The sequence below is a fragment of the Elephantulus edwardii genome, unplaced genomic scaffold (assembly GCF_000299155.1).
Source record: "Elephantulus edwardii isolate Elephantulus edwardi_28Jun2011 unplaced genomic scaffold, EleEdw1.0 scaffold00027, whole genome shotgun sequence".
Classification (NCBI taxonomy): domain Eukaryota; kingdom Metazoa; phylum Chordata; class Mammalia; order Macroscelidea; family Macroscelididae; genus Elephantulus; species Elephantulus edwardii.
The window spans coordinates 1,618,426-1,635,493 of NW_006399777.1; the positions used below are offsets into that span (position 1 = coordinate 1,618,426).

General features: G+C 45.9%; 1 protein-coding gene across 1 annotated transcript in view; it reads right to left on the reverse strand.

Moving 5' to 3' along the window:
• Nucleotides 1-16,118, reverse strand: part of LOC102870344 (collagen alpha-4(VI) chain-like) — a 100,454-nt gene extending 84,336 nt beyond the window's left edge. The window contains 8 exon segments of the mRNA XM_006883399.1: nucleotides 4,304-4,906; nucleotides 7,390-7,415; nucleotides 8,353-8,429; nucleotides 8,431-8,590; nucleotides 8,592-8,820; nucleotides 8,823-8,876; nucleotides 12,380-12,985; nucleotides 16,043-16,118. Of these exon segments, the coding sequence (XP_006883461.1) occupies nucleotides 4,304-4,906; nucleotides 7,390-7,415; nucleotides 8,353-8,429; nucleotides 8,431-8,590; nucleotides 8,592-8,820; nucleotides 8,823-8,876; nucleotides 12,380-12,985; nucleotides 16,043-16,118 (1,831 nt within the window).
• Nucleotides 16,119-17,068: the final 950 nt, after the last annotated feature.

The window sequence follows — 17,068 nt, forward strand, 5'->3', positions numbered from 1 at the left end:
TAATATAACATACTATAATATAATAATATATTTGAAGTTATAAATTACAGTATACCAAGAGAAGAGGGAGCTCGTTAAAAAGTGATACTGCAACCCTGAAGGCCAAGGGTTCAAGGTCGCAGGAGAAGGATGGACAATCTTCTCCCGTGTAATTAACTGCCTCTGGAAACCTGCCAGAGGGTCAGCTATGCGTCAGTTCCGACCCGATGTTATACAACAACAACAACAATATACCAAGAAAGAAGACCTCAAACAAGACGGTTGACACAGTGACTGTAACAGTGATATCCAGCATATCAGAGATTATGAGGTTGGCGCAGGACGGGGCTTCAGGTCTTCTGTCGCTGAGTAGACTTGATGGCATCTAACAATAACCACACGTTGGACTAAAGAAGTCTTGGTGGTGTTGTGTGCCAGATTGCTAACCAAAAGGTCAGTGGTTCAAATCTACCAGCTGCTCCATGGGAGAAAAATCTCCTCTTATAAAGATTTCTAGCCTGTGAGTGTGTCGGAGATGTTGAGGACGCCACAGGACGGGACAGGGTTCAGCTCTGTTATTAAGAGAGTTGCTCTGAGTCGTGTGTATGCCTCTAACAACAGCAATGATAGCAGTGAGTTCAGATGGATTTTGGTTAAACTGCACCAACTTATATTCTCGTGTTTTAGAGCAGGATGGAAGCCTCTATTTGGCATGATGGTCAAGGAATTGAACAGAGCTCAGACCCACTTCAGGAACTTCCACCTGAAAAAGTGCACACTTGTAAGCTGGGTATGTGACTGAACACCCACAAGAAATCACTAAGCTCAGTCCCACGTTTACCACATTTCGTTAGAAGCTCCTGTGTCTTGGCACCATTTTTAGTGGCAGGAGACTCTGGACCTCATGTCCGTCAGTCTAAAACTTCACTGCGTTCACATTGATTTAGTAATTCTCCCCCTTGTCTTGGTAAAAGACAAAAATGATAAATTGTGACTATTATCTTGCACACCCTCCTCTGGTAAATTTTATATCCTATCAGGCAGGGGAGCTTGAAATGGTACAAGTTCCTGTACAAAATCTTTGCCCAAAACTCGGCCTACCTAGCAGTTTCATTTTGCTATAAAACAATCTTCCTTTCAAGCGTGCCTGACACAGAGTAATGGAATTATGACTGAGTAAACTCCCTGCCAGGAGCAATTCAAAACACCGGCCCCCCCTCTGAGCCATCTCTGAGGCAGGGCCGCACGTGGGGGACGCACCGTGTCCACAGACCATGCTCCATGTGTACTTTGGCGAGGGAAAGATGGCCCAGGCAGAGAGCCAAAGACACACGCAGCGAAGAGCTGAAACCTTCGTGTAAATAAGCCGGAGGAACAAGGATACCGGGGCAGAAGGACACAGTTACCGTTTAACCTCTCCACATCTTTGGATACGCTGAAAATTTCCCTTGCTTGTGTGTGTGTGTGTGTGTGTGTGTGTGTGTGTGTGTGTGTAGAACAAGAAACCCCTGGTTGAAAGGCAAAATATAGTTTTCGTTGTTGTGTACCATCGAGCCAGAACCAACTCCTAGTTCACCCTGCAGTGGGTTTGAGAAGCAGTGAATTGCACAGAGGGAGATCGCCCACCTTTCTCTAATCACATGCCTTTGACTTGACAGTTCCACTTCTCTTACCACTATGGCACCAAAATGCCCTACAAAGCAAAGGGGTTCCCCCCCCCCAATTTTGACAAATCTAAACACCTTCTCTAGAAACTCCATGCACCCTGAACCCCTCCCTGCCTTCATTTGCTGGCACCACAGACTGGCATTCTCCCTTGGGGGTGTCTTCATCCCTTTTCTTGTCCTCTGAGCCCCCATGGGGCAGGGCAAGCATTCTTCTCCTATTATCTTACACCCTTCTTTGTCTGAAGTCAATAACTCATGGTAGCAGGCACCTTGCATTGGGGAAGTCTGCGGTCAAGGCTCTCTTTAAAGGGCGAATGAGCAAGGGCACGAGTTCAAAGGATGGGCCTGAGCCAGGTCGCCACCGCAGTGTTTTCAGTTGCTTGCTACGCATCTGAGAGGCCAAAGAAGCACTGAGGCCTTTGAGCAGTGGCGCTGGAGAAGAGCACTGAGCACCCCACAAAGAACACACACGTCTGTCTTGGAAGAAGCACCACCAGAGTGTTCCTTAGAGGGAGCAGGGGAAACTTCATCTCACGCTGGGCATGTTGTCAGCAGGACTCAGTTCTTAGAAAAAGGCGTTGTGCTGGGAAAGGTGGAGGGTCGGGGAGAGAGGAGGGCCCCTGACTCTGAGCTCAGCGGGAGCACAGAGGGAGCAGGGTCGGGTTCTGTTCTGTTGTTCCCAGGGGCATTGTGGGCCAATCAGAGGGCACCTAACAACACCAGCAGTCTGAAGTCCCATCTGGACTCCATCCTGACCGCTGAGGGCTTTGTTTCTCCTGCCCCAAACCCCTCCAGAGATTACTTCCCCGTAATCAGGGCCCATGTCATCTCCTCCAGACTCACCCCTCTAAACCCTTTCCCATCCATCCTCTAGACCTTGGTTGTTCTCTTTCTTCTCCCCTCGTCCAGCTCATTCCCCTCCCACTCACTTCCTCTTGCTGTTTCCTAGCCAGGAATGCCTTCTCCCCTTCTCCTGGGGCTTAAAGGAGCGCAAGGACGCTCCTCCCAGGCCACATTCTCTAAGGTGTCGTCCCACTCTATTCATCAACTAGGAATCAACCCGTAGCTGACCCTCCAGTGGGTTTTCAGAGACAATAAATCGCACAGAAGGAGATTGCCCATCTTTCTTCCACAGAATCACTGGTGGATTTGAAGGGGGTACCTTTGGGTTGGCAGTGCAGTTCCTTGCCACTAGGTCACCAGAGCTCCCTCCCGTGGGTTTTGAGGGGCAATAAATCACACAGGAGGAGATTGCCCATCTTTTTCCTCCACAGAGCAGCTGGTGGATTCAAAGCGCAGACCTCTGCGCTGGCAGCACAATTTCTTATCGCTTAGCCACCAGAGCTCTCTCTACTAACATAGCACCCATCTAATGCTGCTCAGTTAAGTGGTGCCTCTGCTCAGGTTTTCTTCTAGTCTCAGCGGTGTTTATCTCATTTATCCAATAAGTGCAAGGGCCCCTCTCCACAGTGCCTGGATGCTGAAAGGTCTGGGTAGAACTCTGACAATTCAGAGGAAGGGGTACTGATAACTGCTAGTTCTAGGGGTGGAGGGAAGGTTCGCCAAAAAGGGAACTGAAGCACAGAAGGAGACCGTTTTTACTGCAGGTATTATGTTGTTGTTGTTGTTGTTTTATTGTTGTTAAGTGCTGTCGAGTTGCACACGACTCATAGTGACCCTATGAATGAAAGACCTGAACACTTGTATAACTTTCATCATTTCTCCACGTTCATAGAGTTTCCGGAGGCTGAAGCAATATGGTCAGAGATCGAGACAGAGGTTAGAGTCACACGACAAATGGCACATAGTGAGCTTGGCTCCGGTGCAGAATGCATAAAGGAATTCAGTGAGGTCCCATGGTTACTTATCAACAGTGTGCCCGTCGCCAGGGGACACTTTGGGCAATGCAGTGCTGCGATGAGGAGGGGGTGACTCTAGCAAGACCAGGGATGCTAAACCTCCCCCAACACACAGAAAAGCCCTGTACCACGATTACACACACCACACACACACACACACACACACACACACACACACACGTCCTCTGCACGGAGCACCTTGCAGTCCAGCCCAAGGACTTTATTCACCTCCGGAGAACATCTCAAATGTTCTTCCTTCACCTGGAAGGAGCGTATGGTGGCTGGATTACTTTTCGTGAATTCGCCCTCCAACTACCAAGTTCCATGGGGGAAGAACACTTCCTTCTCCACTGACGTTGGCTGGATGGCTTGTCCGAGGTCATGGGAAATTAGCAAACACAAGGCAGCAGAGGCCTCAAAGTGCTTGGGCAGCTGGGGCCCCTCTTGTGCCTCCACCATCACCAAGGAAAAAGCGTCCTGGGATGTGGATCATCAGAGCCGAGCCCAGACCAGCCAACCCCCAGGCAAACCTCAAATGCATAAATAACCCGGTCAAGACCATCGATGCCATTCACTGGAGCCCAGCAAAGACTGACCAACCCCCCAGCAATTGGTGAAAAGAAATCCTTCTCCTCAGGTCCTGAATTTTGGAAGGATTTGTGTGCCTGAGACAACCTCATGCCTTCTCTTTTCTGGTCCCTGGTGCCAGCACCCCAGTACTAGGGATCCAGCATGCCCCTTCTCGGATCTGACACTGAGACCCCTCCAAAACCTGCGTGTCCCACAGGCCAAACTCACCTGGTGCAAACTCCTCACTGCCCTGTATCCTGAACTCAGACGTCTTGGTCTCTTGGATAAGCAACCGCATGTCCTGGAGCAGCAGGGGGGCTCGGCCTTCCCGCATCTCATACACCAGGGATGGGCTCCCCATGGCCTCCAGCTCATGCCTGTCAAAGCTCTGCATGCCCACAGACATGACTTTCACACCTTTCTCCCTCAGCGCTTGCGCAGCCTCCTGGAAGGCGTCCGCAGACCTGCCCGAGGTCATGACCACCGCGTACTGGGGGACGCCCTGGAGGAAGCGGCTCCCAGCTGCCTCCTGGAAGAAGACCTGACGAAGGTACCGCAGGGCCTGGCCTGTCCTCCTGGTGCCACCCCGGGGCCTGAACCGCTCCCGGATGTGCGCAAGCACCTCGCTCTGCGTCTGGTGGGTATTGAGCAAAAACTCGGTGTGTCCTTGGTCGCCGTACTGAGCCAGGCCGATCTGGTACCTGTCCTTGCCAACCTCCAGCATGCCGACCACTCTGGAGATGAACTTCTTCATCCACTGGAAGCTGGCGGGCGACGTGTCCTGAGAGGTGTCGGTGAGAAAGACCACGTCTGCAGAGGGCTTGCTGGATTCTGGAGTAGACAGAGGAGGGCCGAGAAGACAGAGGGGCAAAGTCAGTCAAGCGGTCACCAACACAAGGCTGCTGAGTCAGAACAGAGGCTCAGCCTGGAAAATGCCATCACTGCCATCGACCAGCAGGTCCACAAGCAAGTGAAAAACCTGAAGGCCGTGTTTTGTGTGCACTGTGGGCTGCAGAGGTGCTTGGTGCGACACTGCGCATCCGGAAGCCAGCTTCGTGGTGCAGTAGGGTAATCGTCAGACTGGGATCTGAAAGGTGGGAAGTTTGAACTCACCAGCCGCCCTGCAGGATAAAGATGGATCATCACCTCCCACAAAAGTGTAAAGCTTTGGGGACCTGATGAAGGGTCGCTGTGAGTCAGAAACGACCCAACAGCAATAAATTGGGAGGGTGCATATCATTGTTTCATAGACTCTTCAAGTCTATGAAGTCAAGATAAACTTCCTGCATTTTTTACAGCCTAATTTTATATGGACTAAAGAATGTTCAACCAGAAAAAGAATAAACATAACATTTACCAAATGATTCCTTTGTGTTAGAACTTTTCATGCATTTTGTCTGGTTCTATCTTCATAAATCACTCTAGAAGGGAAGTGTCATTATCTTCCCTGTGCAGATCACAAAAGGGGGGAGAGTACTGAATATCTCATGGACCATCAAAAGAACAGACCAGTCTGTCTTGAAGGAAATGCAACCAGGATGCTCCTTGAGGCAAAAATGGTGAAATTTTGTCTCTCGTATTTAGGGCATGTTGTCAAGAGAGTCCAGTCCTCCAAAGAAGACATCATGCTGGTAAAGGGGGAAGTTCACCGGAGGAGAGGAAGACCCTTCACAAGGTGAATTGAACAGTGACTGTAACAGCAGGAGATGGTGCAGATGGCTCAGGATAGGTCAGGGTCCAGGTCGGTTGTTGGCCGGGCTTCTGTGAGTCACCGATGGCTCGATGGTGCCGACACAGAGTCCATGTGCTTCCGGTAGACCACACCGTGAGATGCGCTCCTCTTCGTTCCCACCCGTGTGAACTCCAGTCACCTTTCAATCCCTGGCACAAAGACCCCTTCCTCCTGGAAGTTTCTCCAATTGCTTCATCGATCGTTGGCACTCCAGCTTCCCTACACAGTCTATCCAATTTATTCTGGCTTATCTTCTAGTTAGGTGAGGGTGGCTATGAGCCCTTCCTGGATAGGAGCTGCTATCTTGAGTCCCTGCACCATCCCAGATGATAATTTAGATGTAAGAGTTGACTGAATTCAATTACTGAATCTTGAGCAGATACGTTCAAGAATAAAGACATTGACTATATAATGGAATAAGGTTTATAATGCAAGTTATAGGGTCAATTTGTTGTTATTGTTGATTGCTGTCAAGTTGAGCATGACTCATAGCGACCCAATGAACAAAAGGCCTGAAGCCCCTCTACAACTATCAACATGTATCGAAGTTCATAGAATTTCCGGAGGCATGTTGTTTAGGAAGTGGGTGCCAACTCCTGTCAAAATATTTCTTATTTCACCAATGGAAGCCACTTGAGTTGAGTAAGTGGCTCAAAAGCCGTTTTCAAGAACCATGTAATTGCTATCATTTTACGTTGGCAACGCGAGCGTTCTCAGGGACTGGCTCAACAGGCCGGCTGCCCACTGCCCACCAACAAGCTCAAGGGGAGGTAGGTGGTTCATAACGAGGCATCTGATATTCTGCTTCCAGAGTTTCTTCAAATTTTCAAACATACGTGAAAGAAAAACTGTATCCACCAGAATCTAAAACACAAGCTCAGGCATGCCAGGGAAGGGTCTCAGCATGTGATTCTCTATCAGAAAGGAGGGAATTTTTAGAACTGAAGAAGTGGAAAAGCAACAGGCAAGCTTTAGGCGGCTTATTAAAATCACCATGTACCACTCTTGCTGAGCTAGTTTATGGGAAAAACACAACAAAACGAGGGTACCCAGAAGTCTCTGAGCATTCCCAGCATGTCATGTCTCTCTGGACACAGCGCACCACATACCAGACACTGGAAAACCTCTATCATCTCTGTCTCTCACGACCCAGAATTATCTTGCTGTTCGTGTTTTGTATCTTCAGGGCTTAGCGAAAAGCCTGGTAGATAACAAGTGTACAATAAATGCCTGAGAGATTCAGCTGATGGTTACCAGAACATCAGCAGATTACCAGCGAAAACGAGTATCTTTAATGTTTATCTTCTGGTAACCTCGTGGTAAGGAGCTGCATTGCCAACCGAAAGACACATAGTTCTAATCCGCCAGCGGCTCTGAGGGAGAAAGATGGGTAATCTTCTCCTCTGCGATTTATCGCCTCTGAAAACCCACCAGAGGGTGGTGAGTTTCAGGTCAGTTCTGACTCGACGTACATCACAACAACAATAACATTTATAGACATGGTTATTTGCTTTTATTTTCTCTTTTCATCATTGGGATTAAATTTATGACAAAATAAAAAATTTTGGTTTGTTTTTAGAACATTTTTACTGTCTCTCCACACATGTGCTGGCTTGCTCACTTTGGTACATATGTCAGCATGAAAGACCAATGCTAGAAAGGGGAGGTCTGGTGAAATAAAAGGGCAGCAAATGTGAGGGATGCTTTCCAGAAGATGGACCAACATGGCAGCCTCAATGGTGGGTTCAAGTGCACCGAGACCTTGTAGACAGTACAGGACTGGGAAAGGGTCCAGGCTCAGGGTCACCCTGAAATGGAGACACCTTGACCGCAACTAGCAAGAATCACCAATCTCCCTTAAACCAAAAAGGCTTGTGCCTAACATGCAGATACTTCCTTGAAGAGGGCTATTTAGCTGAAATTTTCAACTCACTTATTATTCTAGATTATATGGTTTCTGTATCAGCAAGACTCCAACCAGGGAAATAGGAACTAAGAATTTAAGACAGGGAAACAATTATACAGTTATTTGAAGAGGCAGGAAATGAACCAAAAGACATAATAAAGATTTAATATAGTAAGAAAATATTGTGCAGGCTGAAGGGATAAAGGAAGAGATGGTCTAACTGGAATGCAGGACCAAGGTGCCAGCAGACGTTAGATTGATGTGGGCACGTCTAGCAGAGCATGTGGCCCCGAAGGAGGCGTAATTACTGCCAGAGACTGTCAAGGGGAAGATAAGAAAGAAATACCCTGATTTCTCCCTTCTCTCCACTCTGTCAATGGCCACCATGGGCTAAAACCATCTTACAGCACAGGCTACCGGGACCCTCCCAGCACTACAGGGCAGAGCAGGGGAGGCGACTAAATCCAGGGTCAGCAGTTGCATTCTGATCAATGTGTCCTGCTTGCCTGCATTTGTAGTAGCGGTCTTTTAAATGAATGTAAGTGGAACGAGTCAGGGTAAAGGGAAATGCTGAGTGAAGAGGCGAAGGCAGCTCTGGTTCCTCCACAGCCTTCTGCCTCTGCTCTTACCCTGCGCCACTGAGCAGTCTGCAGGCTGCTTCCCAAGGGTTCCTGCAGGGTGCTGATGTTCTCAGTGTTGAAGGGAAACGGCTCACTTCAGACCTATTTTTATTGGAAAGTCTTGGACATCCTGCACGCTAATCCCATGTGCCACGTACACAATGACTCCATCTTCTATCAATTTGTCAGCAGCTTCCTGGACTTCATCACTTGACTTGCCATCTGTCACCAGGATAACTATCTGAGGGCCCCGTCCCAGGCCCAGATTCTAGCTGACTCCTGACGAACTCCAGGGCGGTCCCGTGCTCATGCCTCCTGTGGGGAGGCCAGGTTCTGGGTCTGCCCAAGGCCAGGCTTTCCAGTGGGTGCTCGTTCAGTGGGGCATCTGGAGAGATGTCATTATACTGGATGAGTCCCACCTGGACTTAGTCACAGCTGATGTCAAGTCCCAAGTCAACAGAGCGAAGCAAGCTCGTTTGAGTCTGATGCTGATGGAGGTGTCTGCTAGAAACACAACATCTGTCAGGGCTGCTCCTGTGCAAACTGTGAGAGAAGGAAAGGGGCAGGGTCTGTGGATCTCCCTTCAAAACTCTTGGAACTAATGGAGCCCAGTGGAGTACAAAGCAGGTGAGCAAAGTCAGGCGGACTCTACCCAGCGGTCCTCAGGCACGTCCCTCAGGAGACAGTGAGTTAAGGGAAGTGGCACTCCCCCCTTGCCTTGCTTGGCTCTGCTCCATCATCCTCTGAGGCTCCTGTCCTATAGTGATCTTTAAGAACAATTGTAAAATAAGACACCTTCTGTTGACGCCTCCAACCTTGCAGTCCACTTGACCGATCCCCTGAGTCTCTACCACCCCCTTTTGTTACTTCCGCTTCGTCAGCAGGGACGAAGGGCATAATCATACTCACTTCTCTGTGAGAATTAAACTCAAGTGACTTAAGGACAAGAAGAAAACATCTGGGTAGAAATTTATTTTTTCCCAATATCTTCAGACCTGACAGGAACTGCCTAAACTACTTGTAGTAAAATGTGAACCTTAAATAGTTTTAGAAACTACTAGACGTTATCAGCTAGAACTTCTGAAGTAAGTTGTTAAATAAGAGATTTAGTCCTTAATTTTTTAAATTACTAGAATTTTAAGTTTTAGTTGTATTAAAATGGCTTTCATGATTTAACTCCTTTATGGTACTCTTTTGACAATTCTAGTTCTTTTTGTCTTGTTCTAATTTAGAATTTATGCATTTCTGTTATTGATGGTGGTGGTGTATGCCTTCAGGTCCAACATCACTTTTAGTGACCCTACAAGCAACAGCTCTGAGCTTTGCCTGATCCTGTGCCATCCTCACGGTCTCTGTCACGCTCAAGTCCATTGTGATAGTCACTGTGCTAATCCATCTCATTGAGGATCTTCCTCTACTTCGCTGACCCTCCCCCGTTCTCAGCAGGCTGTCTCCAAGGACTGGTACCTCCTGAAAATACGCTCAAAGTAAGTAGGACAAAGTTTCACCATCCTTGCCTCTAAGGAGCACTCTCGTTGCACTACCTGCAAGACGGATTTGTTTGTTCTTTTGGAAGACCATGATAATATATTCAGTTCTGTGCCAATACTACAATTCAAAGGCGTTTATTCCCCCTCTGCCATCCTTATTCACTGCACGACTTTCAGATGCATATGAAGCAACTGAAAATATCATGGCTCAGATCAGGAGCACCTTGGGACTTTATATCGACCGCCTTGCTCTTTAGAACTTCAGAGGGGTCCTTAGCAGCAGATTTTCCCAATTCAGCACATCTTTTGGTTTCTTGACTGCTGCTTCCAATGGTGCTGATTGTAGATTCAAGTCAAATTAAATAATTAAGAGTTTCAATATTTTCTCCATCTATTATGACATTGACTATTGGTCCAGTGACGAAGATTTTTGTTTTCCTGATGTTGACATATAGCCCATATTGAAGGCTGTAGTCTTTGAACTTCTGCAGTAAGGGTTTTGTCGTCTTCACTTTCTATGAGCAAAGTTGTATCATCCACATAATGCAAGTTTTTAATGAGTCTTCCTTCAATCCTAATGCTACACTCTTCCTCATAAAATCCAGCTTCTCAAATGATTGCTCAGCTTACAAATTGAATAGTTATTGTGAAAGGATATAGTTTAATGCACATTTTTCTTGGCTTTGAATGAGGTTTTTTCATGTTCTGTTCTGACAACTGCTTCTTTCTTGGTATATGTATAGGTTTTGCATAAGCATAATTAAGTGTTCTAGGATTCCCACTCTTCTCAATGTTATCTTTGTTATGACATACAGTCAAATGCCTTTTGCATAGTCAATAAAACACAAATAATCATTTTTTGATGTTTTCTGCTTTCATCCAAGATCCATATAATGTCATCCCTTGTGCTAAGGTCTCTTCTAAATTCAGTTTAAATTTCTGAAAGTTCCCCATCCATTTACTGGTCCAGTTATTTTTAATAATCCTCAGCATCATTTTATTTGCATGTGATATCAATGATATTTTTGGATAATTTCCGCAATCTATTGGATTACCTTTTTGAGGAATGGGAACAGACACAGATCTTTTCTAGTCAATTGGCCAGGTAGCTGCCTTCCATATTTTTGGGTAGATATTGCAATCAAGATGCATGAATAATAACTGGTGACAGGAACGGGGAAGTTGGAAACAAAGAAGATGATCTGGTGGTTGGAAAATATGGCCTTAGTGACAGAAATGGTGCTGAAGACAGAATGACAGAATCTTGTACAGTGAATCATTTATTCGTCGCAGAAGTGACGCAGACTGTGTCTTTGGGGAAAGAGCCTAGAGAAGCTCAATCAATAGCCATGGACACAAGCAGGCCAGGGACTAACTATGAAACAGATAATCAGCTACTCACATGCAAATTGAAGTTGAAGTTGAAGAAAATGAAAGCAAGTCCACCAGAACCAAACAATGGCAATGCAAGACTTTTTCTTTTACTTCTCAAAGATAAGAGTGGATTGGGGGGGGGGGGGGGGCAGGGAGAAAAGTGCAACAATGAAGAAATGGAAATCCAAAGTCCCTGTAAACTTTAATTAAAATTAATAAAAAAAATTTTTTAAATGTCAGTTGGGCCCTGACTAAGTCTCCAGTGTGGAGACTCATATGTAAAGCAGTTTGATTCTGAAGGGTAAGTTTTCTTATTTTAGTTGAAAGTCAGGTATACACTGTGTGGCTGGTTTTTATTTCATTCACATTGTGTGTGAGCTAATTGTATTTCCTGAATTTAGCTGACAATCACCTATAGGCTGGAAGTCTCTTATGTAAGTCAATCAGGACGTGGTGAGTGGGTCTTTGTATTTACAAGCTGATTTGGCCCAACATCCAGGTGTTAATTATGTTTGGGAAGAACATTCTTATACGTGGTACTGCACTGGTCTGTCAGTTTGCTGTACTGAGGTAACTTGGGATTGCTGTAATGCTGAACACTGTGCCACTGGTGTGTCAAATGTCATAATGGTTACCCATGGTGGACAGTGTTTGGTAGAGCTCCCAGGTTAAGACAGGCTTGGAAACCAGAATTGGCATCCACTTCCTAAGCAATATGCCTTTGGAAACTTTATAAAAATTAGAGAAATGATGATAGTTATAGAATAGGGTTCAGATCTTTTGTTAATAGAGTCGCAATGAGTCGTGCTCAAACCAGTGGTATTTAACAACTTCTACTCCCTACCCAGGCTATAGGATAATAAGTCAGTGTGGGAATAATATCGTTTGATAAACAGATAATCCTTTCTTCAAAGATTGATTTGCATGAAATCATTTTACAGCTGTATAGGGAGAATTTATAAGAGTTTAGTTAGTGACTGTAGATGTGCAGAAGTACAGACGGCTCAACAACATTTTTGTTTTAAGCTTAAACTTGCAATATTAAGTATACCCAAGCAATCAAGTTGCCTGGCCACGTCCACTCTCAGCTCTGAGAAATAAGACAGTGAGGACAAATTAGGCTTATAAAGCTTTGAGCTCTGTGCCTTCTGGATCAAAAAGAAAGAAAGAAAGCTTTTGTACCTGGAGCAACGTGGTCGACAGGCAGGGCTGCTTTTGCCAGCCTCTCACAGAGCCCCTGACGAAGCCTCTGGACAAGTCTGCTCAGACCAGAGAAGTTGGAGGCCAAGGTGGTGAATTTGTCCTCAGGGATGCTGGCCATCTCCCTGAGCTCTGCCCAAGGCACAGGTTTGATGCCAACAGCATAAAGCAGGATGCCTTCCCTCCTCAGGTCCTCTGCAGGTTCATGGACACTGTCCTTGGCTGGGCCGCTGCTGATCACCATGGCGACTGAGGTACCCTTTGACTGGCTGGCTCAGCTGCCTGCTTCCACCCTGAAGTGGTGATCTAGCAGGAAGTGCAGGGCCAGGCCCGTTCTCCTGTCCCCAGGCTTGAACGGCAGTTTCTGGAGGTGTCTCAGCACCTTGTTTTTGTGGTGGTAGGTGGACAGCAGGAAAACAGAGCTGGGGGAGCTGCTGTACTGGGCCAGACCCACACGGATGGTCTCTCTGCCAACTTTGAAGCTGTTCACCAGTGTGTACAGGAAGCTCCGCATGCTGCGGACATGTTTGGGGCTTATGTTGCTGTCCACCAGAAACACGACATCTCCCACAGAAGCCTCCCTGCAAACTGGGGAAGAGAGACACCTTAACGGGACATGTGAAAGAATTAATATCTCTAAGCTGGGATATGGCTCTCCCAACTCAGCACCTTTGTGTCGCTCAGATCTGTGTGCACAGCTCCCTGAAGGTCTCCAGCATGGAGCTGGTCCAGGCATGCCATCCTCTTCCTTTGCTTTCTTGCACCCAGCATCCATGCTTGCTTATCTGGCACCTTCTGTACCATCGAAATGTACATTTGACCCTTGTAGTTAGGTCCTTGATCCTGACCTTCACACTCACCTCATGAACTTAAGGAAAGAACCAGCTTTCCACTAGTAATAGATGTTGTGAGTTGTCAAAACCTAGATCCCCTTGCTCAGCTGACACACGCATCCTTGGCTGCTGCAAGTGCTCCAGCTAACTGTGGCTTTCTAAGAGACTTTGGTTGAAGGCAGTGGCCTCATCTGGAACCATCTGGGAACTTCGGCCACCCTGGACAGCCTGGGCCTGATGGACTCCTGTCTTCCCTTGCCTTGATTGAGATAACACTATGGTGCTAGTGTTGATCCAGAGTCATCCAAGACAGGCCAAGGCTTGAGTCTGCCTGAGGCCACACTAGGCTCAGTTTCTTCCTCTGCTCTGTATTTTACTTTCCTCACTTCCTTGTGGGTTTGTCCTCACACACATCCCTTCAAAGTAAAATGTGAATTCCAGGTAGAGAACATGGCTTTGACCTTTGCACTTCCTGGCAACCACCAGCCCCTTTTAATTTGGCTTTGTTGTTGTTGTTGTTGTTGTTGTTTATAGGCCTGCAGGGTTGACTCACCAAATTCTGTGACATGGCCTCCAGGAAATGGAAGATGCAAAAAAGATTTCCCGAGCCATCTGATAGCACAACCTACCTTGCCGTCTGATGACACAACCTACCTCACTCACAATAGCCAGTTCCCACCTGACAGTGTCAGCAGCAAGGGCCAGCAGCTGCAGCCAATCATCAAGCTACACGACCAATTCCTCTGCCATGTGACGTCCCCTTCCCACCCAGTCATTAAAAGCTGGTTCACCTTCATACCATATGCGACTTCTCTGCCCTTCTTACCCCTCTCTGGCCCAGGACAATGAATCTTGCCCAAAAGCCCCCAATAAATTCTTTTTTGCTTACTTTCAGTTTCCATGCCTGTTTTACATAACAGTTATGTGCCATTCAGTCAACTGACTTGTAGCAACCCTGTGAACAATGGAGCTGAAACTTGGCCTATCTCATGCCATCCTCACCATCTCTTTGGCCAGTCTCTGAATTGTGACTTGAACTTGTCTTCTCATTCCCTGAATTCAAGGCTGCAGCTGCTTCTCCCCCAAGCTTCCTCTCATGCTAGAGATCGTCTGCCTGCGGAACTACACCTGCTGGTCCCCATCAAGCCCAGCCCGGCCTCAGGCACTGAAATGATCAGACAACAGCTGGGCCAGGGCTTGAGTCAACAGCCTAATCCCTCAGCTTCTCAGACTGTTTCTCTCTAGAATGAGGGTTTGGTCTCATGTTTTCCCACCGGTGTTTTCCCACTCAGAATTTATTACAAAAGGTAGATTAAGCATTGTGGTGTGTGAAAAAAAATTATTTGTGACTTATGTGTATATGAGCAGCCACCATAATTTCTCTCTCTTCATACCTCCCTGTTTTACCATCTGTGATAATGGATTGTTGCCGTTAGGTGCTGTTGAGTTAACCATGAATCACTACAATCCTACCAACAACAGATCTGAACCCTGCCCTCTCCTGCACCATCCCCATCATCTCCACCACACTTAATTCAAACCCACTGAGGTAGTCACTGTGTCAGTCACCTCACTGAGGTGTCTCTCTCCAAGAACAGTTTCCTTCTGAAAATGTGCTGTTGTATTTTCAAGGATAGAACTCAGTGGTTGCTTTAGAAATGACTGGCAAGTTTGTCCTGAACAGAGCTTTCAGGAGTGATCACATGCAGACCACCGACTGTTTCAGGAAAGTGTGTCTCCCAACCACCAGGAGAAAGCTCACAGTCAGAGGAAACTCTCCAGGCTCTTACGGATGTTTCTGGCATATGCCACTCGAGAGATGAGTTAGATGGATTACATTTGCATATGCTGCCCCTTCCTTTACCACTCCACTCACTCTTTGTCATTTTTGAAAGCGTTTAAAACATGAAAAGACTGCCTCTCACAGCTTCTGCTCACAAGGTCAGAGCCGAGAGCAAAGTTCAGAGAGCTTCATGTTTCTCTGCCAACAAACAACAGGCTGTGTAATGATATTTGAACATTTAGACATCACTGTTGTCTCCATGAACTCCAGGCTTGTCAATTTTCTCTTGATGGATCTTTCCTCCAGAAAATCCCAACCATCTGTTTAAATGACTGTCCCAAAAAATTACAGAACTGTCACTAACACTCATTGAAGCACTCCATCTTGTGGTGACAATTAAGTAGGTGAGGTAAAAGATAGAATTAAGAGAACATATCCACAAAGGCTTTGAGAGTCTGGTACAACATTCAGAGGCAAAGAGGTTTTATTCTCTGCTTTTTGTCATTTGAAGTCATTTCTAGCTGTTGTTACATAGGCTCCCAACTCATGGGAACCTTATATTTTCAGAGGAGAGCTGTTCTATAGGGTTTGACATAGTGTGTTATATATTGGACTGCTAACAAAAAGGTCAGCAGTTCAAATCCATCAGCTGCATTGAGAAAGAAAGATGGAAGTCTTCTCCTATAACTATCGTCAGAAACCTGATGGAGGGTTAACTGTGGGTTAGAATCAACTCTACAGCCATGGTTTTTCCTTTGGTTTTGGGATCCAATGAAGGGGTACAGACTGCCAATCTGTTTGGGTGCTGGCCATCCTAAACCATTCACACCACTCAGACTCCTGGTTCATCTAGGGTTAAGCTTTGAAAATTAAAAAATCAAGTGTCTACCATTTTTTAACATCTTCCAGATTCTTGTTTAATTCTCCTTAAAATAATCATTTCCCTTTTGTCAATTATGATGTTTATATATTCTCTTTCAAGATTGTTGGTATAATAGGTTCCTGCTGAGGTTATCCTTTGGGGCTTACCCAGCTTCTGTGACTCGATGAAGTAAAAACTAGTAGCCAGGAAAATGATTCTCCAAAATGTATTCCACGGCTCCATTCTAGATGTGTACCTATGGGGAAAACAAAGACACCTCACTGTTAAAAAGTTAATTCTTATGCCCCAAAAATAAAGGAGCTCTGGTGGCCTAGAGGCATAGATCTGTACTGTCAGCCCAAAGGCAGGTGATTCAAATCCACCAATTGTTCCTCTGGAGAAAGAATGGGCATCGCATCCCATGTGGTTTACAGCTGGAACGTCAGCTGTGAGTTGATTCTGACTCAATTTCACATAATACTAACAACAACCCTTAAAGTGGATTAGTTGGATTACATATTCATTAATAATACCTTAACTAGTATATCAATTATTTATACCTTATAAAATTTACTATGGGGAAAAATATTCTCTTCCTAGACTAGTCAAGCTTTTCAAAAAAGAGAAAGAAATGTGGCCATGTTCTTTCAAATAGGTGTGGTCTTGCTGACCCAAGTCAGGGAAAACTTTGTAAACATCGAGAACGCATGCACCCCCTTCACTGTTTAAAACTATCCAGATATGGTCATAAAAGAAAAAAATACATAGGCCATAGGTTAGAACTTCCTTTTCACATGCTGAACTCATTTGGTGGAACATAAACATTTCTGCATGACTTTCTTGTCTATTTTATACAAGAGTAGGGTGACCCAATAAACATTTATGACTGCATGCAAAACTACTCAAAAATTCAAGAGCACATCTGCCTGATAAAAACCTGTCTAGTCTGAAAACATTTTAAGTGTTTCCAGAAGGCACAGAATATTGGACTATTTCCTTTTCAACCTATGTCCATTTTTTTTTATGGTGAGAAAAATTTATTACATTTAGAATTAGCCCACTGGACTCAGTTTAGATGATCCCAATTTTGTTGGCAACATCCAAAGCATCATAATCAGGAGCAAGTCGAACATAGGCCTTCTTCTCTCCATCAGGCCTAATCAAAGTGTTGACCTTGGCCACATCAGTGTCAT